The sequence below is a fragment of the Mus caroli genome, unplaced genomic scaffold, assembly GCF_978045245.1.
Source record: "Mus caroli unplaced genomic scaffold, Mus_caroli_1 scaffold_1, whole genome shotgun sequence".
In the NCBI taxonomy this organism is placed as follows: domain Eukaryota; kingdom Metazoa; phylum Chordata; class Mammalia; order Rodentia; family Muridae; genus Mus; species Mus caroli.
Window position 1 is genome coordinate 53,826,598 of NW_028227256.1, and position 21,571 is coordinate 53,848,168.

The following is a 21,571-nucleotide window of genomic DNA, read 5'->3' on the forward strand; positions in this document are numbered from 1 at the left end:
CGCATGTGTGACAGCAGGCGTAAGCCAAGCTGCAGTTCAGGCTGCCGTATTGTTTTGACACTAGTGCAAGTGATAATGGGCTGTGACTCAGTGTGTCAAAGCGCTCACTCAAGGCTCCAGTGCCAGCACCCACTGCTGTCACTGCCCCCGTCTGCACAAACCTATCCTCTTGAATACCAGTTGGCTGCTGCTGCTTGGGAAAGCTCCTACTGGTCAATCCCAAAATCACAGCACAGGATGACCACAGCAGGAGCAGAGTCTCATGCAAACCAACCAAGCTTGTCAAAATATACTTGCCCTCCAGTAGTAAGCCTTAGCACACGTGTCAGACAGAGGTAGACGAGCAGCTTGCTGCAATAGGAGAAAGACATTGTCTTCTGATGAAGTAAAGACCACTTCACAGGCAATAGTCAGGACAGTTGTACTCAGAACACAAAACAGTGAGGGCCGTGGGAGGAGGCCCACTGTGCAGACTGAGCAGGCAGACACTGTGAACTAACTAACAGCTCCGAGAAGAAGAATGAGACTACAATACTTATCTCCAATAAAAGAACAGTTTTGCTTTCTAGCCCACCAATGGCCCTAACCTCAAATAAGTAAAACTGTTTAAAATAGCATATGTTTAATATGTATGACACCCTAGATTCAACTTCCCTGCACCAGAAGAAAATAATACTAATAAAATGAAATGACTGCCATATACAATTAATGGAAATGAAAATTAGGTCACAAATACTACTATATATATCCACCACCAACTACATACTCATTTAAAGTACTCTATAACATTGTTTTAACTACCACTCATAGTACAATTAAAATGGTACTGTAATAACAGGCACTAATACCAATACTGCATGCCAGTTAAAAACTATTCAGCGTAGCTGGGCATGATTGTGCACACTTTTAGTCCCAATACTCTGAAGGCAGAGGCACATGGATCTCTGTGAGTTCAAGACCAGCCTGATCTACCTAGTGAGTTTTAGGACAGCCAGGGCTATGTAAAAAGATCTTGTCTCAAAAATCAAAACAAAACAAAACAAAAAACAAACCACTACTGAGTGCACACTAAGATAGCATATAATACACATAGATACCTAGGCTGCCTGAAGTCCTGTAGCTAAGGGTTTTCCTACAGGGAAGGGTGCACAGTTAATTCATCAGAGAATGAATGGAGTAATGAAGGACTGAACCCCTCATTCCTCCAGTGAGGTTCTGCTTGCTAAATGGCTCACAAGCTACCACCTCCCTTCACCAGTTTTCCAGAGACACATAAACCTGTTAGGACAGGAACTGGACCTGTGGCACCATCACCTCTTCATCCAGACTGTCCTCCTTAGAGCACAATCCCCAGTTTGCTTTCTGTGACCCCCAACGGCATTAAGCAGGTCTGACACCATTCCTTGCCAGCTATCCAGCCCCTGAGGAGCTGCCCAGCCTCTTACAGCACAGGGAGCATTCCTGGCTCCCCACTGCCACAGAGGAAAGAAATGGCTGGGTAAAACTAAGGCCAGGAGAGGAAAATACTCAGAAAAGTAAAAATAGAACCACCGGACCCAAAACCACACAACACGACCTAACAGAAGAACATTATGTTCTATCTCAATGTACTCCAGTTACTTTCATATAAGTATGGCTCTACTATACCAAAATAGATGATTTTTGTCTAAGATCTGGTGAACTATATTTTATGGGAAATTGAACAATTTTCTAAGTACATAGATTCTGAAACACCACTTTATGTACAATTCTACAACTGGATAATTGTTAAATGAGAGCTATTCACTAATAATTATATTTGACTTTGAGGTATACCATGCAATTTTTGATACAGATTTACCTTCATAATTATACTTTTCTTAAAGTATTATTAACTTTCAGATGATGATTCTAACATTAGAATAAGCACATACCAAAACAGAGGTTGGAACCACACACCTACTGACTGGCAGGGGACAGTCCTATTTCTCAGGCTGGATTCCCATGGGTAAATCATACTTAGATGATGATGTTGTTGTTGTTGTTGTTGTTGTTTTTAAGTAGAGAATTTTGCCCCAAAGAGGTGGGGGTGGGGGAATGAAGCAACAAGAAGAGTTTAAATAGGGTTGGGAGGAAATAGTAGTAAGAGAAGGTGACTGGAGAGTATAATCAATAAATGGAAATTAAAACTACTACTTTTGAGCATGGCCCCATTTGATTCCTGACCTCTGTATATACAAGCTAATCGCATACATTATGCTATAACACAGCTGAATTGAACACAGTCTTCATCTAGTTAAGCTCTTCAGCATTTTCCTTTTGAGTCATGATCATTTAGTTCACGACAAAAGTCCCAGATGCTTGTGGAACTGGCATTCTCCTGGCGTTCAATCAAGTTCTCCAGAGTACACACACCTATTGGCAATGTGTTCCAGAGGAAGACATTCACATAATCTGTTTCTTGATATCTCCCCTGTTCTACATGGCCCCAGAGTCATCTAACCATAACCATTTGAGAAAAGGTGTGCGCAGCTTAAATGTCTTCCCTGCACTTAACACATAGATGACTCAAGGAGGAAGCTTTAGGACAGTGCCCAGTGCCAGCCTACATAAAATATTTTAAGTGCCTTAAAAGGGGGAAGGGTAACGATGTGATGTAGAACTGTTCTTCCACACAAAACAAAACAGAAAAGCTTCTTTTGAGTTATTGGAGTCCTAGGATAGGATACCACCAACTTTTTAAAAGACACAAGTATCCCTATGTCTTATCTTCTTATACCACAAGAAAACAAACAGATAATATAAGAAAATAATATTGGTAATTCACATGTAGTATGTCAGGTTAAGGAACTGCATGAATTGAAGCTGAGAAAACAAAAGAAATGAATAGATTTATCTGGCTTTTGTACTCTACAGTAACAATAACAATCTATTTTTTGGTGTAAAGTGTGAGTGTGTGTGTGCATATGTGTGTGTGAATCACTTTACATCTTGTTTTTTGAGAAGATATAACTCTGAAGTTCACCAGTTTGCCTAGCCATGCTGACCAGCAAATCTCAGGATCTTCCAGTCTCCACTTCCCCAGCGCTGGGACCCCAGGTTTATGATACAGCTACTGAGGCTCAAACTCAAGCCCACATGTTTGTACAGCAGCCACTCTGCTAACTAAGTCACTTCCCTAGCCCTAGCAGTAATGATATTTTATCATTATTATTACTATGAGGGTATACATATGATGTGTGTAGGTGCACACACTATGGTACACATGTGGACGTCAGTTCTCTCGTTACATGGATCCCCGGAATCACACTCAAGTCACTAGGGCTGCACAGTCTTCTGAGCATGGCCACTGGCAACATGGATCTCCACAGCAGCTCCGCCCACCTCTTGCTATGGGTCAAGGCCTTAGTAAAGTGCTTTACACTACTTATTTAATTTAGCCAAACAACCTTATAGATAGAGATTTGTTAGTATCACTCATCATCATTATTATTATTATTTTATTTTATCATTTAGTTCTTTATATATACACACGAGTGTTCCACTTGCATGTATGTCTGCATGACAGAAAAGGGCACTACATCCCATTATAGATGGTTGTGAGCCATCATGTAGAACTGAACTCAGGGCCTCTGGAAGAGCAGCCAGTGCTCTTAACTGCTGAGCCAACTCTCCAGCCCATTATTACTCTTTAATAGATAAACAAACTGAAGTAGGGTCACAGATTAGGAAATCCCTGATTATGGAACAACAGTCACAAGTAGAGGACCCAGCAGCACCTAACAGACCTGCAGTGCCCACTGTCCTCAGTCAGAACAAGTGTGCAGAGGGGAGAATCAGAGACACACAATCCCCTCCCCTCCCCGCCCCTAGCCAGGCCACACTGTCAGCTCCCATGAGACCTCACAGGGCAACAGCACATTGACAGAGCCATCACACTTTTGGGGAGCAAATCTTATTTCTCAGAGACAGGAATCTAGTTAACCACCTATTCCTGCTCATTATCTTATAAGCTAAGTATGTTTCACAACTAATGTATAATGGTCAATGTTCTAGAAACTTTTACTTTTACTTTTTTTTTGTTTTTTTGTTTTTTTTTTTTGTTTGTTTTTTTGGTTTTTTGGTTTTTTGAGACAGGGTTTCTCTGTGTTGCCTTGGATATCCTGGAACTCACTCCTGGCCTCGAACTCAGAAATCTGCCTGCCTCTGCCTCCCAAGTGCTAGGATTGAAGGCGTGCGCCACTACCGCCCAGCTTGGAAACCTTTACTTTCAAATCTTGACCTAATTCATTATTATAGTCACATTATTTTATGTAATATTGTATTTCTTTCCTTTTAAATTTTCTTTAACCTAATATTTTAAATATCAGTCACTTTTATCCAACTTTCAGACACATAGTAGGGAATGTATATAGAAGAAAAAGGAACTAACGAGTCACGTGGTACAATTGTTAGTGCAGGAATAATGTTACCTGTATGTCTGATCCTGTCATGCTAGATATGGGTACAAAAGAGGTCCAGGTTTATCATGGAGTCACTACTCCCGTGCCTGCACATTCGTTACCTGTCAGGTGGCTCACAAAGAGGAGGAAGTGACGGTCTGTCACAGTACACAGACAAGCCCTCTGATGGACTGCCCTGACCACAGCACCTGTCAATCTCTCCACACACAACATGGCTCTCTCGTTTGTCCAGAACTGCTAATGCTACACACAGAACCATTCACAGCACTTTTAAAATTCAGGATAAACAAACTGCCTGTGTCAACTTCGGGACATGGGTCCTTTGAAAATTGCTGTAACTTATAATACCTCCATTTTGCGATTTTTATCTTCCTCTACCACAGAGAACTAGAACAGATGATATTTTCAGACTAATGGGAAGAATAAAAATACTTTTGCTCATTTTTACTATGGATAAATTCTCCTGCAGAAGAATGTCAGCACATACCTCCCAGGAAACTATCCAAAGCATTAAGAGACAATGTTCTATCTAGTACCCCAAACCCTGAAAATAGTCACCTCACTGTGCAGAAAAAAACACCTTATTTCTGAGTAGGAAGTTTATGCCAAAGGTCAACTAGAAAGACATATCCTCATGCTATGACTTCAGAAGTTCAACCTGGGCTTTGCCTGCCAGTGTGTTTTAGAAGAAAATAATTGAGCGTGGTTATAAATCACCTCAAGATGTCCATGCAGAGGCAGCACCGCCTGGAAACAGTTCGTGTCTTATGGTAACGCACTCGGCAGCTCCCTCTGCACAAACAGCACTTGTAATGAAAACACGGCCATATATCTTGATTTGTCAGAGAACAAATCAGTTTTATCTGTTCATTTTGTGCTTTAGTGTCATAGGTATTTTAGAAAACATAATTTATGATTCTTCATGCAATTATATATGAAATTAAATCATCTTCCTTCTCCAGAAGCGTCAAAATATTTCAGATTAAGTAGAATGCATTCGTAATGTCTCTCAAACTCTCTTCCTGTTTCCCTTCCTCCCATTCTACACACTGAAGAAAAAAATGAATAAAGGAAAAGAGGAGAAATATTTAGCATTTTAATGAATGACTCTAGTTCTATGTGAGACGTTATAGTCGCTTTTATTGGTTTTATTTTGGTTTGCTTTCTGGAAATGGGTTCTTACATTATATAACCCAGGATGGCTTCAAGTCTGCAGCTATTCTCCTGCCTCAACTTCCTGTGTGCTGGGATTACAAGCATGCACCCTCATGCCCAGCTGATATTGTTAATTGTAATTCCTAATCATGTCACAGTTGGGAAAGGGTATCAGCATCTAGCCATTAACTCAAGAGGTAGAAAGACTGGGTTAGACCCTGGCTCCATTGCTTATTTGCAGTGTACCCGGGGGCCTGTCATTTAATCTCCTTCTGCCTCTGTTGTCTCAGCTACAAGATGGTGACAAGTAGACCACACCAGATGTGTATGCATGAAATGAGTTAACCTATGGACACACTTCAATGCACAACAAGCTCTGCTTTCTTGCTTGCACCCTACCTGGCAACAGCACCCACACCACTCTTTATCAAAGGATAAGATAATACGCAAGAACCCACTAAACCTGTATCTTCACGGCTACTCAGAAGGTAGCCAATAGAACAGGAAAACACACTTAAGAGGAGTGGTTAAATGATAAGCTGGTTACTTAAGTAGACTTTGAAGCAATACAGGCAAGTCTTCATGAGGAAGCCAAGCTCACACTTGGGTACAGCTTTCTTTCTGTGCCCTGAGGAGCTTTTGGGGTGTCTCTCTTCCCTTCTGAGCACCTGTCATTTTTAGTCCTCATGCTTGAGCCTATATTAAAATATCCTTATTGAACTCAACGCTGCAGTGAGGGTCTCTTATTTGTAATGGGAGGACGCCACCTCCACAGAAGCCTGGTGACCTAAGGACTACGCAGTTGGCCTAATCTTTTACTTTTCTTGGCTAAAGGGTTATTTGCCAAGATGTAAAGCAAGTTCATGGTCTTGTCACCACAGGAAATGTCCTCCATGAACTGGACAAGAGTTTCTACTTTTTTTTTATTTCAACTGCATGTGTTTATTTTTTTTCATCTGTGCTAATTTAAATTGCAAGTAGGTACATTTAAATACTTACCAGAGTTAGAAGAGACAGAGAGGCAAATCATACCTTATCATGTGCACTGGCGAGTTGTGTGTCAACTTGACACAGCTGGAGTTACCACAGAGAAAGGAGCTTCAGTTGAGGAAATGCCTCCATGAGATCAACTGTAAGGCATTTTCTCAATTAGTGATCAAGGGGGAAAGGCCCCTTGTGGGTGGGACCATCTCTGGGCTGGTAGTCTTGGTTCTATAAGAGAGTAGGCTGAGCAAGCCAGGGGAGGCAAGCCAGTAAAGAATATCCCTCCATGGCCTCTGCATCAGCTCCTGCTTCTTGACCTGCTTGAGTTCCAGTCCTGACTTCTTTGGTGATGAACAGCAGTATGGAAGTGTAAGCTGAATAAACCCTTTCCTCCCCAACTTGCTTCTCGCTCATGATGTTTGTGCAGGAATAGAAACCCTAAGACATCATGTTACACAGAAATCTCCGATTACATATTTATGATAGAATGCTTGTTTAACACTCCTTTTGTATAAATTGATATTTTTGGCTACATGGAACCCATTTTAATGGATAATTTAAATTATATAAAAAGACTGACCAACCAGTAGGATGGCAGCTTAGGACACCATTAGGAAAGACTTAGGATATGGGAGAAAACGCTATGTAGCCCAGGCTGCCCTTGACTTAAAATACTTCTGCCACAGCCTAAGTGTTGAGATTATAATTATGCGCTTCATGCTCAACCTTCAGTACACAGAATTGTACCCAGACCCATATCAAACCTGTTAATGCCGTGGGGCTGATGCCAGACCCATGTTAGAACAATAAGATTCTGAGGAGAGACTGAGCAAGGCATCCATCTCATCCCCACGCCCCAAGGCCCAGCAGAAATGATCGCAAACAGACTCCAGCAAATGAGGGTGCATTCCTGACTTGCCTGACAAATTCCCCACCTCTAACCTCAGGCTGACTGCAGTCACTCCAAACATGAGAGAAAAAAAAAACACAAAAAACGCTCCCTCAGAGCTTCCTCATGACACTTTCAGAAAATCTCCACCCTACTGCACACAACAAAACCAGAAGCTAACAGACAGACTGTCATCAGCTATTAATCCCTGGGCCAAGGGACATCTTAACACAGGACTGTCATTGTGAAACTCGTAAGCACTCAGTCACTAGCCCACACAGTGATGTGTATGTGCTTTTTCAAGAGGAAAAAGCCCAACATGCGGGTAACAGCAAGACGGCTACAAAAACAAAATATGAAAGCAATTAGCTCAAGTTTCTTGAATGGCACAATGTTTTTATACCCTTCTTCCATGTTAAAAAAAAAAAAAAAAACAAAACAGAAAATTTTAAAAAAGGAAAAAAAAAAAAAAAGAAAAGAAAACCCGCAAAAACAAAATTTAACTGTTTATATACCGTAAGGCAGGGGTAAAAAGAAAGTAGCCTCAAAGGGGGATGACGTTGAATAACTGGCCTTTCACCTGCAACAATTCAAATGACATGAAGTGCATTTTCTTTCTTTTTTTTTTTTACTTCCTGCCACCTATTAAAGCTTTTTTTTTTAATTTTTTTATTAGGTATTTTCCTCATTTACATTTTCAATGCTATCCCAAAAGTCCCCCATACCCTCTCCCCCACTCCCCTACCCACCCACTCCCACTTCTTGGTCCTGGCATTCCCCTGTACTGAAGTGTATTTTCAAGAAACAACTCTATTATCATACAGATGTTAGGGCAAATCTGACTATCAGACGCAGGCTATACACAGCTCTGAACTTATGACTCTGAAGTTAAAATTGCTCCTATTTAACAAACCACACACAAAGTCAAAAGAAACAAATGTTCCCTGTTTTTTTTAGATCAGAGCTTCACTGTTAAGTGATACCAGAATCAATAATAAAGAAGATGGAATATGGAAGCTGTGATAGTATAATAGTAACAGGTGAAAATTATATAGAAACAGAACCAAGGAGAAGCAGACCCAAGCATCCCTTGGTATTTTGTCCAGAGATTTGTATTGTCTTTCTACTTTTTAATTCTCACTTTTCTACAATTAATGAGCACTAATTTGTTATAAGAGAAAAAAGGATTTTTAAAATCTTATGCTTTTACAAGGTGTTTAGATATATACAAAACTAGAGACAAATAAAATGGGTTTTTATAAAGTAGAATCCAGTTGGAAACCCAGCTCAGGAGGCTGAGGCAGCAAGATTGTAGGTTTGAGGCTGGCCTGGGCTACAGAGTAACTCTATCTCAAAAGAAAACCAAAACTAAATAAACTGATACAATCTGTAACTACAGGAAGACCATGAGAGAAGATGGCACCCACTCCCAAGAGGCAGTGCTTTGTGCTAGTCAAGCTACTCACCCCTCTGAGACTCATTCATTAGTGCTGCAATGCAGATGATACAATATAAATTGTGGAGCTGCTGTAAGGACTGGACTTCCTTTTTTTTTTTATGCATAGTAAAAAGTTCCATAGTACCTGGTACAGAAAATGCACTCAATAAATAATGTTATTAGAAATATACTAGTGAGATAAGAGTGCTCGGCAGATAAGAGTGCTTACTTACTATGAAGAAGACCTGGGCTCTAATTGCTAGCACCCATGTTGATCAATAGCCAGGCTTTAGCTATGCATGCTGGTAACCCCAGCACTACCAGGGGCAGAGACAGGAAGAGTGCTGGGCCTAGCTGCTACCATTCAAGTTCTGGGCTCACTGAAAGACCAAAACATATTCATACACACACACACACACAAGCACACATGTACATACCTACGTGCATGTATATGTATGTATAATATACATATATTACTAACAAGCCTTATTATGTTAATGTTTTCATAAGAACTAAGCCATAGCTTAACATCAACTAATTTTAACATTGCAGCATTTATCTGATTTCCAACAGAAGTTAGCCCACATAGGTAACATATTTTATTCAGAAAAAAGAACTTTAATCTTTGCGTTGCCCATATCATTTCATTTTTAGCCCTCAAAACCTACTTAAAACTTTCAATTTTGTACTGGTTAAGTACTTTGTCTCCAGAAGCCAAAGCCTTAATACCAGATGGGGAACATGGGGACTCCCCCAACCTTCTACTACACAATGAGTTCTTTAATATCTTCCCAATATAGAGCACAAGACAGGGACCTTGCCGGGTGTGGTGGAGCACGCCTTTAATCCCAGCACTCCGGAGGCAGAGGCAGGCGGATTTCTGAGTTTGAGGTCAGCCTGGTCTACAGAGTGAGTTCCAGAACAGCCAGGCTACACAGAGAAACCCTGTCTCGAAAAACCAAAACCAAAAAAAAAAAAAAAAAAGGACAGGGACCTTAACATACCAGGCCCTTTGTTAGCTAACTCAAAACAGGATCTTGTGCATAACAAAGAATAACAATTAGTGTAAGAGTATAAGAGTGAAGTGAGGGCAGGCCAGAGAAGCAGACAGGACAAGCCCTCCCAGGGTGGCTTGATCAGTTTTCTCTCCACTAACTTAAACAGTGCTTAAAAAGCTAAAGATCGCCGGGCGTGGTGGCGCACGCCTTTAATCCCAGCACTCGGGAGGCAGAGGCAGGCGGATTTCTGAGTTCGAGGCCAGCCTGGTCTACAAAGTGAGTTCCAGGATAGCCAGGGCTACACAGAGAAACCCTGTCTCAAAAAACCAAAAAAAAAAAAAAAAAAAAAAAAAAAAAAAGCTAAAGATCTTACAATACAATGTTACTTTCCAAATAATTCTGGTATGTCTCTTCCCTTCCAGATTATGTAAAACCAGTTCCCCTGAAGTGATGTCTCTCTAAACCCTTACAAAATATCTTCCCAAGACATGCACATTCTGAATTGCTATTTATCATCTAGGCTCTGGAGCACACATTCTCAAGAACTGGAAGGTAGTGGACCTGGAGCAGGAACAGACTTCCCTCTACAAAGGTGCTCTTGCTGGCATGTTTTGTTTGTTTGGTTTTGTTTTTGTTTCTGTTTTTGTAAATAGGAGATTACTGGGCAGAATTTGTAAATGGGAGATGTGGCAGAACCATCAAGGGCATAGGTCTGAAATGTGCTATAAGCTTTCCACATCCCATTCCCTGCTTTACCAAACCGACATAAGGAATATGTCAGAAGCAGTTCTCCGCCAACTGGAGCTGGGAGCCAAGGGGGACTTTGGCACTATCTGATTTGCATATAGGCTGCAGCAACTTTTCCCAACCTGGGTAAAGAGCTTGTAAAATAGCAGTTCTGTCTTGCCTGATATTTCATCAAACCAGAGGAAAGCCTGTGTGTTTCCTCATGTTGACACTCAAATAGTTTCGCCAATTACAGCTTCTCGGGGAAGAAGTATTACATGTTCTAAAATCTCAACTTCAGACCCATTAGAATTTTTCCAGATACAACTGAAAGCCCACTCCTGTGCCTAGTTTCAGATGCCCCCTACCATCCCTTATGTTGTCTGGTTCCTATGAAACCCAGTCAGGTGCCCACGTGTGACCAAGCACCCAGTTCAACACGGACATGTCATCTTACTCTGCAAAGCCACTAATGAACCTTTCTGTCACACTGCAGAGCTGCCCAAAGCAAGGGACAAGTCACACCTTTCTGATACTACATGAATGAGTGAACATACAGAGAACTGAGATCCCATAAGAACACAGAAATGTCTAGCGCAAACCACAGAATGCTGAAATCTCACAATTTCACAAAGACTACTTGAAACTGTGAGTTTTCAACACGACAATCATTTTCCATGAGAAGAAAAAATATGGAGGGGGTTTTTAAAAGACATTTTAAGATTATAAAATCCAATATGAATATCAAATGCACTTTACTTAGGGTTGGAAAATGATGGTGTACAAACAAAGACTGAGCCCTGTATGGATGGACAGTCTTATAGGATTTAGCTAAGAAGAGGCAGCATTGTGAAAGCGTATGGATGTGTATTGAAGAATAATGAGTTCCTTGATGGAATCTGTGCTGCACCTTAAAGCACAGACAGACATACATCCTAAGCAAATAACTCAATCTTGTACTTAAAACCCATATACGTAAAGAAGAGGTTACGCTTTACAATAGAATTAAAGTCAAATATAGAATAAATCATACTAGAATTATCACCAATATCAAGCTATATGCTTCCCATTTATAATCCATTACAGCTATCTATACTCCTGAAAGACTGGAGAGTATGCAATAGGAAGTGAATAATATACAGAATTATAAAGGAAGAATAAACGAAGCTGGTCAGCTATTTAATTATTAAATAAAAGCTGTCTGTCTTTGAGGTCAATTTGTTTCACCTGGATCATTTGAATTGTTCCACACAAGCAACAGAGCCCAGAAGTCATGTGATCAGCCCCCTCCTGGTCATGGATCTCTCCTGCTATGGAACCAAGTTAGACTTAAACTATAATCCTGCTTGCACTTCCTAACTGTGTGGATTACAAGCACTGGACTGCCATACATGGCTGGATTTTTTAAAATATGTACCTAAATGGAAATTGCAAGGTCAGAGAAAAACTTAAGTCACTCCTGCACTTTCTGTCCTTAACAGTTATAGTGACTGTCGTATATTAGCGGGCTGGGCTTGAGAGATCTATATAGATGGATGACCTGAACTTCTGAACATTTCAACGCTAACTCCCAAGTGCTGGGTTACAGGTGTGTACCCCCACTTCTACTTTAGGCAGTGCAAGGAATGAACCCAGGGCTTTGTGCATGCTAAGCAAACACTCTACCAACTGAGCTATATCCCCAGTCCTCACCCCCAGTAGTTTTTACCAAGCATTATCTACTAAACTGCTAGGCATCCAAGTTGGGTAGAGTCTCATCCTATCCTACTTTACATGTAGACAATATTTTTATCAGTTGACTTTCACACAAGTCATAATTATATACTTACATATGTAAAGTAGCACATATTATGACAAAATAAATAGGGATACAAAGCTATAAATATTTATATTAGATATTTAATCTTAACTATATGGTGGACAAGGAAATAAGATAATGTCATTTTCCTCTTGGCATTTACTTAAAGGGAGTGTTTCACAGTTTGTCATATGCATATGAATGCAGAGGCACACATATGTGAAAACTCAAGGTTCTGCAGCAGGACAGGACCACACAGCAGGAACAGGGTTAAAAATGTATGACATCCCAGCCAACGTCACTTTGGGGAGACCTAAGGTGGGGCTATAGCAATTTGGGGTACCTTTTTCTGTTATTTTGGGGACAAATTTTATTTAAGAAGCTCATTTGTTAAAACTTTGCTCCAAAAAAAAAAAGGGGGGGGTGTATTGGGGACTTTTTGGATAGCATTGGAAATGTAATTGAGGAAAATACATAAAAAAAAAAAAACAAAAAACTTTGCTCCAAGATCTTCTAAATATGGACCATTTTCAATATGCCATTATAAGAGGGGTAAACAGTCAAATTCTCTCAAACATAAGAGCTTAAAGAAACAAAAGTGGAAGAGAGAAAAAAAAAAGGAGCCAAGAAATGTAAAAGTTCAAGGCATGGGAGACCTTTCTACGCTAAACCACATGTCCTTTCAGATTCTCCCTCAAAAATGTGTGAATTTCTGAACTCTTTATGAGATTAGAAATGAGCTCACTGACTGTGCCTTTGAAATCATACTATCTGAAGAAATTTAGGATCAAAGTTTGCCTTAAGTTTAGCTGAGAGAGAGAGAGAAAGAGAGAGAAAGAGAGAGAGAATCAAGAAAACAAATAAAAGTCCTAGGATGTCTTTAATGTGAATGTAAAGAAAAGTCATACAATCAAAAGGACTTAGTTAAAATATCAAGCATATATGATTTATGGATGATATATATGATTTATGATTTGAATAGCTCAGCACAGGTTCATCAACAAAAAGCCTAACTACATTCCATTTCTGACTTTAACAGCTAAATCATGAATGAAACGGACTTCATGATACAGAATTATCACCAATATCAAGCTGCTATATGCTTCCCATTTATAATCCATTATAGCTATCTATGTTTTATTTACAAATCAGGATTCAATTTGACCTTAGGGCATTATTTGCTTAGGATGTATGTCTGTCTGTGCTTTAAGGTGCAGCACAGATTCCATCAAGGAACTCATTATCCTTTAATACACATCCATACGCTTTCACAATGCTGCCTCTTCTTAGCTAAATCCTATAAGACTGTCCATCCATACAGGGCTCAGTCTTTGTTTGTACACCATCATTTTCCAACTCTAAGTAAAGTGCATTTGATATTCACATTGGATTTTATAATCTTAAAATGTCTTTTAAAAACCTCCTCCATATTTTTTCTTCTCATGGAAAATGATTGTCATGTTGAAAACTCACAGTTTCAAGTAGTCTTTGTGAAATTGTGAGATTTCAGCATTCTGTGGTTTGCGCTAGACATACAGAAAAAAAAATCCTTTGTGGATAAAATTTAGTAAAGTATAGAATTCAAAAACCATGTTTGAGGCCAGTGAGGTAGCTGAGCAGGAAAAATCACAGCCACCAAGTCAGATAGCCTGAATTCTATTCCCAGAGCCCACAAGATAGAAGGAAAAAAATCAATTCCTGAAACTTGTCCTCTGACCTCCATCCATGCACTATGGCATGCACACAGACAAATAAATAAGTAGATGTAAAAATTAAAATTAAATAAAAAAAGAAAACTTGCTTTCATCCATTTAGCACGTGCACTGAACTGTAGTCTCACACTGTACTATGAACCTTAGGTCATTTATGAGGTAATGGAGGAGTCTCCAGCTTCCCCAGATCTACCCACTGAAGAAAACAAGCTCACACGTTAGGACATACACATTTCTCCAGGCTCCTATGTAAATAGCTCAGGTTCTTCTGTCTATTCTTCCAAATGACTGCTGGTGACTGATGTCAGCACAAGCCAGCTTATTGCCTGAAAGAGGAAGAGCTTTCCCACATTAAAAACCAAAGCCAGAGAGGAAGACCCTGAAAACATTGTAAGAAACTGACGAACGTCGTTTTCTCTTATGGAGCGAAGATTTGAAGGCCTGTGTCCCACTTTGTCACCTACTTCCAACAACAGACTGGAAGGAACTCTTGCAAATTTTTAAAGAGTAACCACTTAACTAAGCACCAAACATAAATAAATTAAATAAGTATCATAATATTAATAATTAAACTGAATTTAAAACTAAGTAAAGTAGCAGCAAACTAACAAATAAGTTGTACATATGTTTGTAGTCTCTCAGTAATACTGTGGTGTATTTCTGAGCTCAGAGGGTCAAAAATCACCTGACTAGTTCTACATGCTTAATTGCCTACTATAATCAAGCAAATGTAAACTCATTGAAAATAGCATTTCCCCTCCACCTCTTTACTTCCAAAAGCTGAAACAGCACTAAGACAAGTCAGGCATTAAAGACAAGGAGTTATCTGGGCATGGTGGCACATACCCTTAATCCCATCACTAGAGAGGCAGGTAGATCTGAGTTCAAGGTTGGCCAGCCTACTCTACAGAGTGAGTACCAGGACAGCCCGGACAACACAGACAAAGCCTATCTCAAAAGAGAGACAGAGAGGCAGAGGCACAGAGAGATTTATTAACACGTAGGTCAGAATTGATAAGAAACTATGTTTTATTTACAAATCAGGATTCAATTTGACCTTAGGGCATTATTTATCTGAAATAACAACGATGCCCTTTATTTAGTTTTAGAAGTCTGTGGAATGTGGTGGTGAACACCTATAATCCCAGCACCCCAAACCTCAGGCAGAAAGACTGCTGGGAGTTCAAGGCTAGCCTGGAATAGAGGGAGAGCTTGTCTAAATAAAACAAAAAAATAATTCTGTGGTTAAAAAAAAATAAATTGTGTAGCCAGTACTTTCAAAAAGTATCTCTCTCTACATGCTTCTTTTTTTTTTTTCACGGAAGCAAAACCTATATCTGAATTTGCATAACCATGTACATAAAACACACACATGCGTACACATACACACATATATGTGCACGCCCGCACTCATCGTGTATCTGGGAAGCACACTACCCAAAAGCTGCGTCTGGCAAACACTGCAGGGAAGATATCAGTGAGACATGACCTCTAGTCTGACTCTACATCTGCTGAGGCTCATCCCTGTTCAGAGCCTGCAGGGCTTCCCACCTCGGGTCCCCACCTATCAGCCTAGGCCCCAGCAAGAATGGCTGCCCACTCTTTTTTTTTTTTTTTTTTTTTTGCCTCAACTTCCTCTTCAGTAAAATGGAAAACCCTGGGTAACTGCATTCCTTCACAGGGCTGCTGTGCTGCCTAACTGAACCAGGACCCGAGCCCTCTGCATCTCTCAGCAGAGTCTGACAGAGCACTTGCTCAACTGCTATGAGCATCATTATGCTGAGAAATTGTTTGCCTCATTCCCAAAGGTGAAAATAGCAGGCTGTTTCTTTCCTAATCTCCCACAGGAAAAGGCAACAGAGAGGTAACTGTGCAAAGCCTTGAGTGTCCGGGTTATAGATAGGAACAAAGGAACTACTTAACAAAACATGGGAGTAACAACTTCCTACTTGTCCAGAGAGTTTAAGAAGGAAGTAGAATTTTATACTTACTTTCAATCTCATTAGAAGAAAAGGAATCCTACACCCACCCCATTTACAGATAATGTTCTTTATTTGTCTTTCTTCTCTGCACATATGTGAAATTTTATATAATTGGGGCTATGTGGCACCATGGTTGAGTCACATAACATTTACTAAATAAAATTTTCTGTGCCATTAAAAAATCATTTCAAATGACTTCACAAATGTAATTATTGCAAGATAAATGAGAAACAGTGATTAGTGCACCCCTTTTGAAACATGCAGCTTGACAACAAAGACAACCGGTTTGGGGGGGGGGGACTGTCACTTACTTATTGCTTAGTGTGTTTTTAAATAAGATTTACCAGACAGAAGCACACATTTAGAGGTTGAAGAGAGAGCTGAGCAGTTAGGAGCACCTGCTCCTCTAATCCAGGACCTGGGTTCGGTACCCAGGACCTACATGGTGGCTTACAACCATCCATAAGTCCAGTTCCAAGGAATCTGATTCCTCAGACTGCTACAGGCACTAAAATGCAGGTGGTGGATGTACGTATGCACAGGCAAGACACTCACATGCATAAAATAAAATTTTGAATTAATTTTATTTTGAAAATTACTGAGGGAAGAGCACTATAAGACATTTGCAAATTGCAAATTAAGACAGCCAAGCACGTTGGGACAGCAGCGGTCTCCTCCCAAAGCCATCCTGCTGGCAAGCATGACTGCTGGGTGACCAGTGATTAAAGAATCTCTGGATAGTGCAGGAGCTGCATGGATGTCACAGAAAACCTCACAGGACAACGACAAAAGGTTCAAAGAGGAAGAATAAAAAGAATGGCAAGTTTAAGATGAGGGGAAGGGGACTCTGACCATCCTCCACATTCTCTCTTCAATTACTCTAAGACCTCTGAGACAGAGACATGAGCTCACAGTGTATCAGACAATGCAGGTGTGTGTATTGCTCAATAGACCTACTTCTACCAATTCAGCTTTTTACATATGTTCAATAGCAGATCAGATGAACCCTGCATCTCATTGAGAGTCACATAGTTAGTGGTGTCTTGGTAAATGGAAACTATAAGTCAGCTAGAAACATAGTTCCCATGATTTATGACAGTGTCTGGTGCCTTTTTCTCTAGTGCCAATATTCAGCATTTAAATAAATATTTTACAAATGTGGGCCGGGGAATCCCTGGACTCTGTTTCAGTAGAATTCCTATTACCCTTTAGAAACAAATAAGTAAAAATCTTTGCAGCTCACCTGGAGGGAATACCCTCTCCGAGAAGGAAATTGACAATCCTGTGCTTACAGGAGCATGGGTAAGCAAGCCCCTGATTGGGACTTGATGGGTACAGCCCTGCCTGGGAGCAGCACTCCAAAATCACACTGCAGACATGTTTGCACTTCTACTGCTTTTCTAAGTCAGTCACTGAGAACCTTCTCTGGTCACGTCAAAATGAAAAATCCTTTTCCAAAAGGTACAAACACCCACTATCCTTACAGCTCGAGTCTCCCTCACACTTCCAGCACGGGAAGACAAAACTCAGGGAAACCGCAGCAGCTCCTTTGTCAGTGCCCTGGCCAGAAGGTTCTCTTGACTCCCTCTACCTTGGGAAAAATTACAAAAGCACGGGGAAAAAAAAACAAAAAAACAAAAAAAACAGAAACTACGTACATAAAGCCTTCTGCCTACGTCACAAGACACCATGTTTGCTGCTATCTCCTCGTCGAATAAACTGGCTGTGCCGTGTGTCCAGTTCGTGAATAACCTGACCCTACAGCACGCCACTCAAGGTATGCTATGCAGGCAGCGCTGCATGCTCCCTTCACCTCAGTGACACCTGAGACCTGATACAGCCTTTCAGAGGAATGGATAACCCTGCTTCTCCATCTACCCTAAACATCTTCCAACCATCTAAATGATAAGAAAGATCTAATATATTTATTCCAAAAATGTTATTCAAGATTTTCCACCTAACCATAATAGAGTATTTAACCTTCTAATCGTCAGAATGGTAAATATAAGAATACATCTTTTAAAAATATGAACAATTCTAAGTTTTCCCATTTATTCAAAACAGGTCATCAGCATAAGAAAAAAACAAGCAAACTCTAATATTTTTTGTAAGTCTGGGGGGTTTATGTTAATAAAACTTCTTTTTCCCACAGCATAATCTAGACAGTAGTGTTGATGAGTTAATTCAACTTAACCAAAAGTATCTATAAATATATGTAATATGTATTATTCTACTTTTGGCTCACCCCCTCCTTATGCTCCACAACAGACAACAGTCACTGCTTGCCTGCCAGGCTCATCTTTGTGAGTGGGGCCTCTCAGTTCACATCACTGAGAGTCAGTGGGGCTCCCTAGTGTAGATTCCCTGAGAGTCCCTTCCTTAGCTCGTGCCAAGAATCAAATCTTGGCCACTTAGTGCTTCGTGTTCCACATGTGATCTCATGATGTACCGAGCAGCCATGCTAACTGAGATAGATAGCCCTGTCAAACAGGAAGCCAGCATGCCAAGATGCAAGCAGTAGGATACAACGACCTTTACATTCAAAGGAAAATATCCCTGAACCGACATCAAAGTTTACAGGGACTGGGCAACAGTTCTTTTCATTCATTTGGGCATGTCAGGTGAGATAAAAGTAGTGTGTCCAATATACAATTTATTGGAGATCAAATCCTGAATCCCTCACACAGGAAGAAAGTTTTCAAGGAAAAAAAAGGAAACCAGCCTTCGTTATGCTGCTGGGAAAGCGGTGGACTCCACAGTACAGCTGCTGTCTCTGCACCCAGCCTGGCCAAGGACAGGATTCTGCACTAAGATGAACAGGACATGGATGTAGGGTACACTCACCTGGGAAAATATGCTTGACCACCCTGGTAGAACTACTCTATAATTTAAACAAAGTCTACCTTTTAAAAAGCACCAATGTGCATATAGAATCAGAGGGAAGACCTTAAAAGTCTAAGTCCTGCATCATAGGCTTCTGCATGTCTAGCTCTATGAATACCTGATTTCTCCTTGTAATCTTTTTTTTTTTTTTTCTCAAGTCAGGGTATATAGTCCTGGCTGTCCTGGAACTCACTCTGTAAACCAGGCTGGCCTCGAACTCAGAAATCTGCCTGCTTCTGCCTCCCAAGTGCTGGGATTAAAGGCATGTGGCACCACTGCCCGGCTGGAGGATCTCTCTTAATGATGACATGAAGCCAGACTCAAGGCATAGCAAGAAATCTTGGGAACCACAGCAATGTTAATACAAATGATAGTAGGGAATTAGCATATAAAGGGAGCCAGGGATGTTATGAATTTCTCACCTTTATTTAAAACTATTACCAAAAACTATGTGATTCAGTCATTTCACCTGAAAAGCAAGGACAATAATTCTCCTGACTCAAGTTTCTTTTCCTATTCATCAAGGTTTGGGGAATATTGTTATTATGTGTTTTGCTGCATCGTTGGCATAACAGAACAATAGAGTATGTTCAGAAAAAAACAAGAGCAGTGCACATAAGCTCCCTGGAATTATCAACAGAATAATGCAACTTGAGCAGTTAATTGAATAGGTAAAAATGAGTGACTCCAAAGAAACTGATTTTTAAAATCAATGGACCACATCAAGACTGAACAACAGTTTTCAAAGGTACAAAAGCATAAGATGCAACTTGATTCCTGTTTAATTAAAACCTGATGCCAAACTGCAGAAACCATAAGCCCAAGGCAGTAAACAAATAAATTTCTTATGCTTAGAAACCATATATTAAAGTTGGGATAAGTGGGGGGGGGGGGCAAATATCTCAGCACTGAGCCTGAAAACACCAATTTGCTGACTTAGTGCAAAGTAACAAAATTACAAATGCAAAAACATCATGACAATTGCTTTAAAATACAAGTCAGTCTGGTTGGCTTTTGTGGCGCTGGACAAATACTTCACAGAACAAGAAAACAAGATCCTCCAACAACTTCTGAGGCCTGGTATCAGGTGCAGCATCCAACAACTGTTTTGCAGCCCCTTTTGGAAAAACCAATACTTCCCTGGATCACACGGGAGGCTAAGAAGGAAAGAGAGAAGAAGGAATACCTTGGGCCTGCGCTGCAGAGCTGTGGGAATACCCCAGGGCCAGGAGCGCGGTCTCCACCAGCTGGCTAAAAAGCACATCTTTCCGCACCAAGACGAACTCAGCGTGCTCTTCTCGGTTGTCGTATTCAAGAGAGCCATCCAACTGCTCCACCACACAGAAAACTGGAATCATCAAACCTGGGAGGACACAATCAGACAGCAGAACGGGGTGTTACAAGGCAATTGGAGCCACAGGAAAAGAAGGGAAGAGACAGTTCTCAAAGTTACTAGGCTAGAATCACACACAGTTAAGGATGAACAGCCTGATGGTTATGGGCCCCATGCAAGGCTTCGGGTGAGGAGAATGGATCTTCTCTATAATGACAGTCCTATGGCAGCAGCATTGCTGAGGACAGGGGCAAAAGACCTCAAACCGCAGTGATTAAAAAGTCAGCTACACTCGGAGGTATCTTAGCACGTGGCCCAGGTCGAGGTGACCTTAGGACCTTTAAAGTCTGCGGTCTTAGGCTGGCCGAATACTGGTATTTTCAGGTCATCTCTGGTTTTGTCTAGAAATGTATGTATTTCAATGCTGCTAGTCTACAGCACCCAGTAGGGAGGCATGTTAGAGTTCCAGGCCTGAGAAGTTATGTGAGTGTATACAGGAAAGTCAACAGGAATTCAAGAGCAGTCCTCTTCTAGGATTCAGTAAACAACCCAAGTTAGCTTGAAAAAAGTACAGATCACAAAAATCTCAACTAATGTTGAACTAATATAAAGCATACAGCTAAATGCAAACTTCATGTCCTTGGAATTATTTTATACATGAACACGAGTTATCTCTGGACAGAATACTTCTCAATGTTTGCAGATAAAAAAATAAATAAATAAACTACCCTAAAGAATAAAGCAAATTAGCCTATTTCAAAAATCTGTTGAAATCGGTTGTCACTGAAATATTTCTCTGCTTTGTATCAAAGTGTGAAAAGCTTAAAAAATGTTTAATTCACCAAACAGTTTTTAAACTTTTTTTTTTTTTTAGAAAATGTCATACAGGCATGTAAATCTAAACACAGCAAGACAAAAGAAGATCAAAGATTTACCAATGGACAAGTAATAAACACGGACTCTGCCCTGCATAATTCACACAAATTAGTACGTTATGGAAGGAGGGTCTGCACTGAGTCTTTCTCTCTTTTTTTTTTTTCTTTTCTTTTGTGCAACAAAACACAAACCTTATAAAGGATGTACAGGCGGGCAGAGGGAGGATGGGAAGTGTGATAGCACTTCGTACAGGCACTCCATAATGAAAACAAGACCTCTATAACCTGACTGAGGATAGATAGGCCCAAGGCACAGATGTATAGAAGGCTTCCAGCAGCTCTCCCTGCTCTGACCC

At 40.5% G+C, this 21,571-nt stretch overlaps 1 protein-coding gene across 3 annotated transcripts in view; it reads right to left on the reverse strand.

Annotated features, from left to right (window-relative positions):
* Satb2 (SATB homeobox 2) overlaps positions 1 to 21,571 on the reverse strand; it is a 177,087-nt gene that overhangs the window by 130,541 nt on the left and 24,975 nt on the right. For all 3 annotated transcript variants that reach the window (XM_029481375.2, XM_029481371.2, XM_021161889.3), the window contains exon 3: positions 20,194 to 20,370. In XM_029481375.2, coding sequence (XP_029337235.1) covers positions 20,194 to 20,370 — 177 coding nt within the window. The remainder of the gene's footprint in view (positions 1 to 20,193; positions 20,371 to 21,571) is intronic.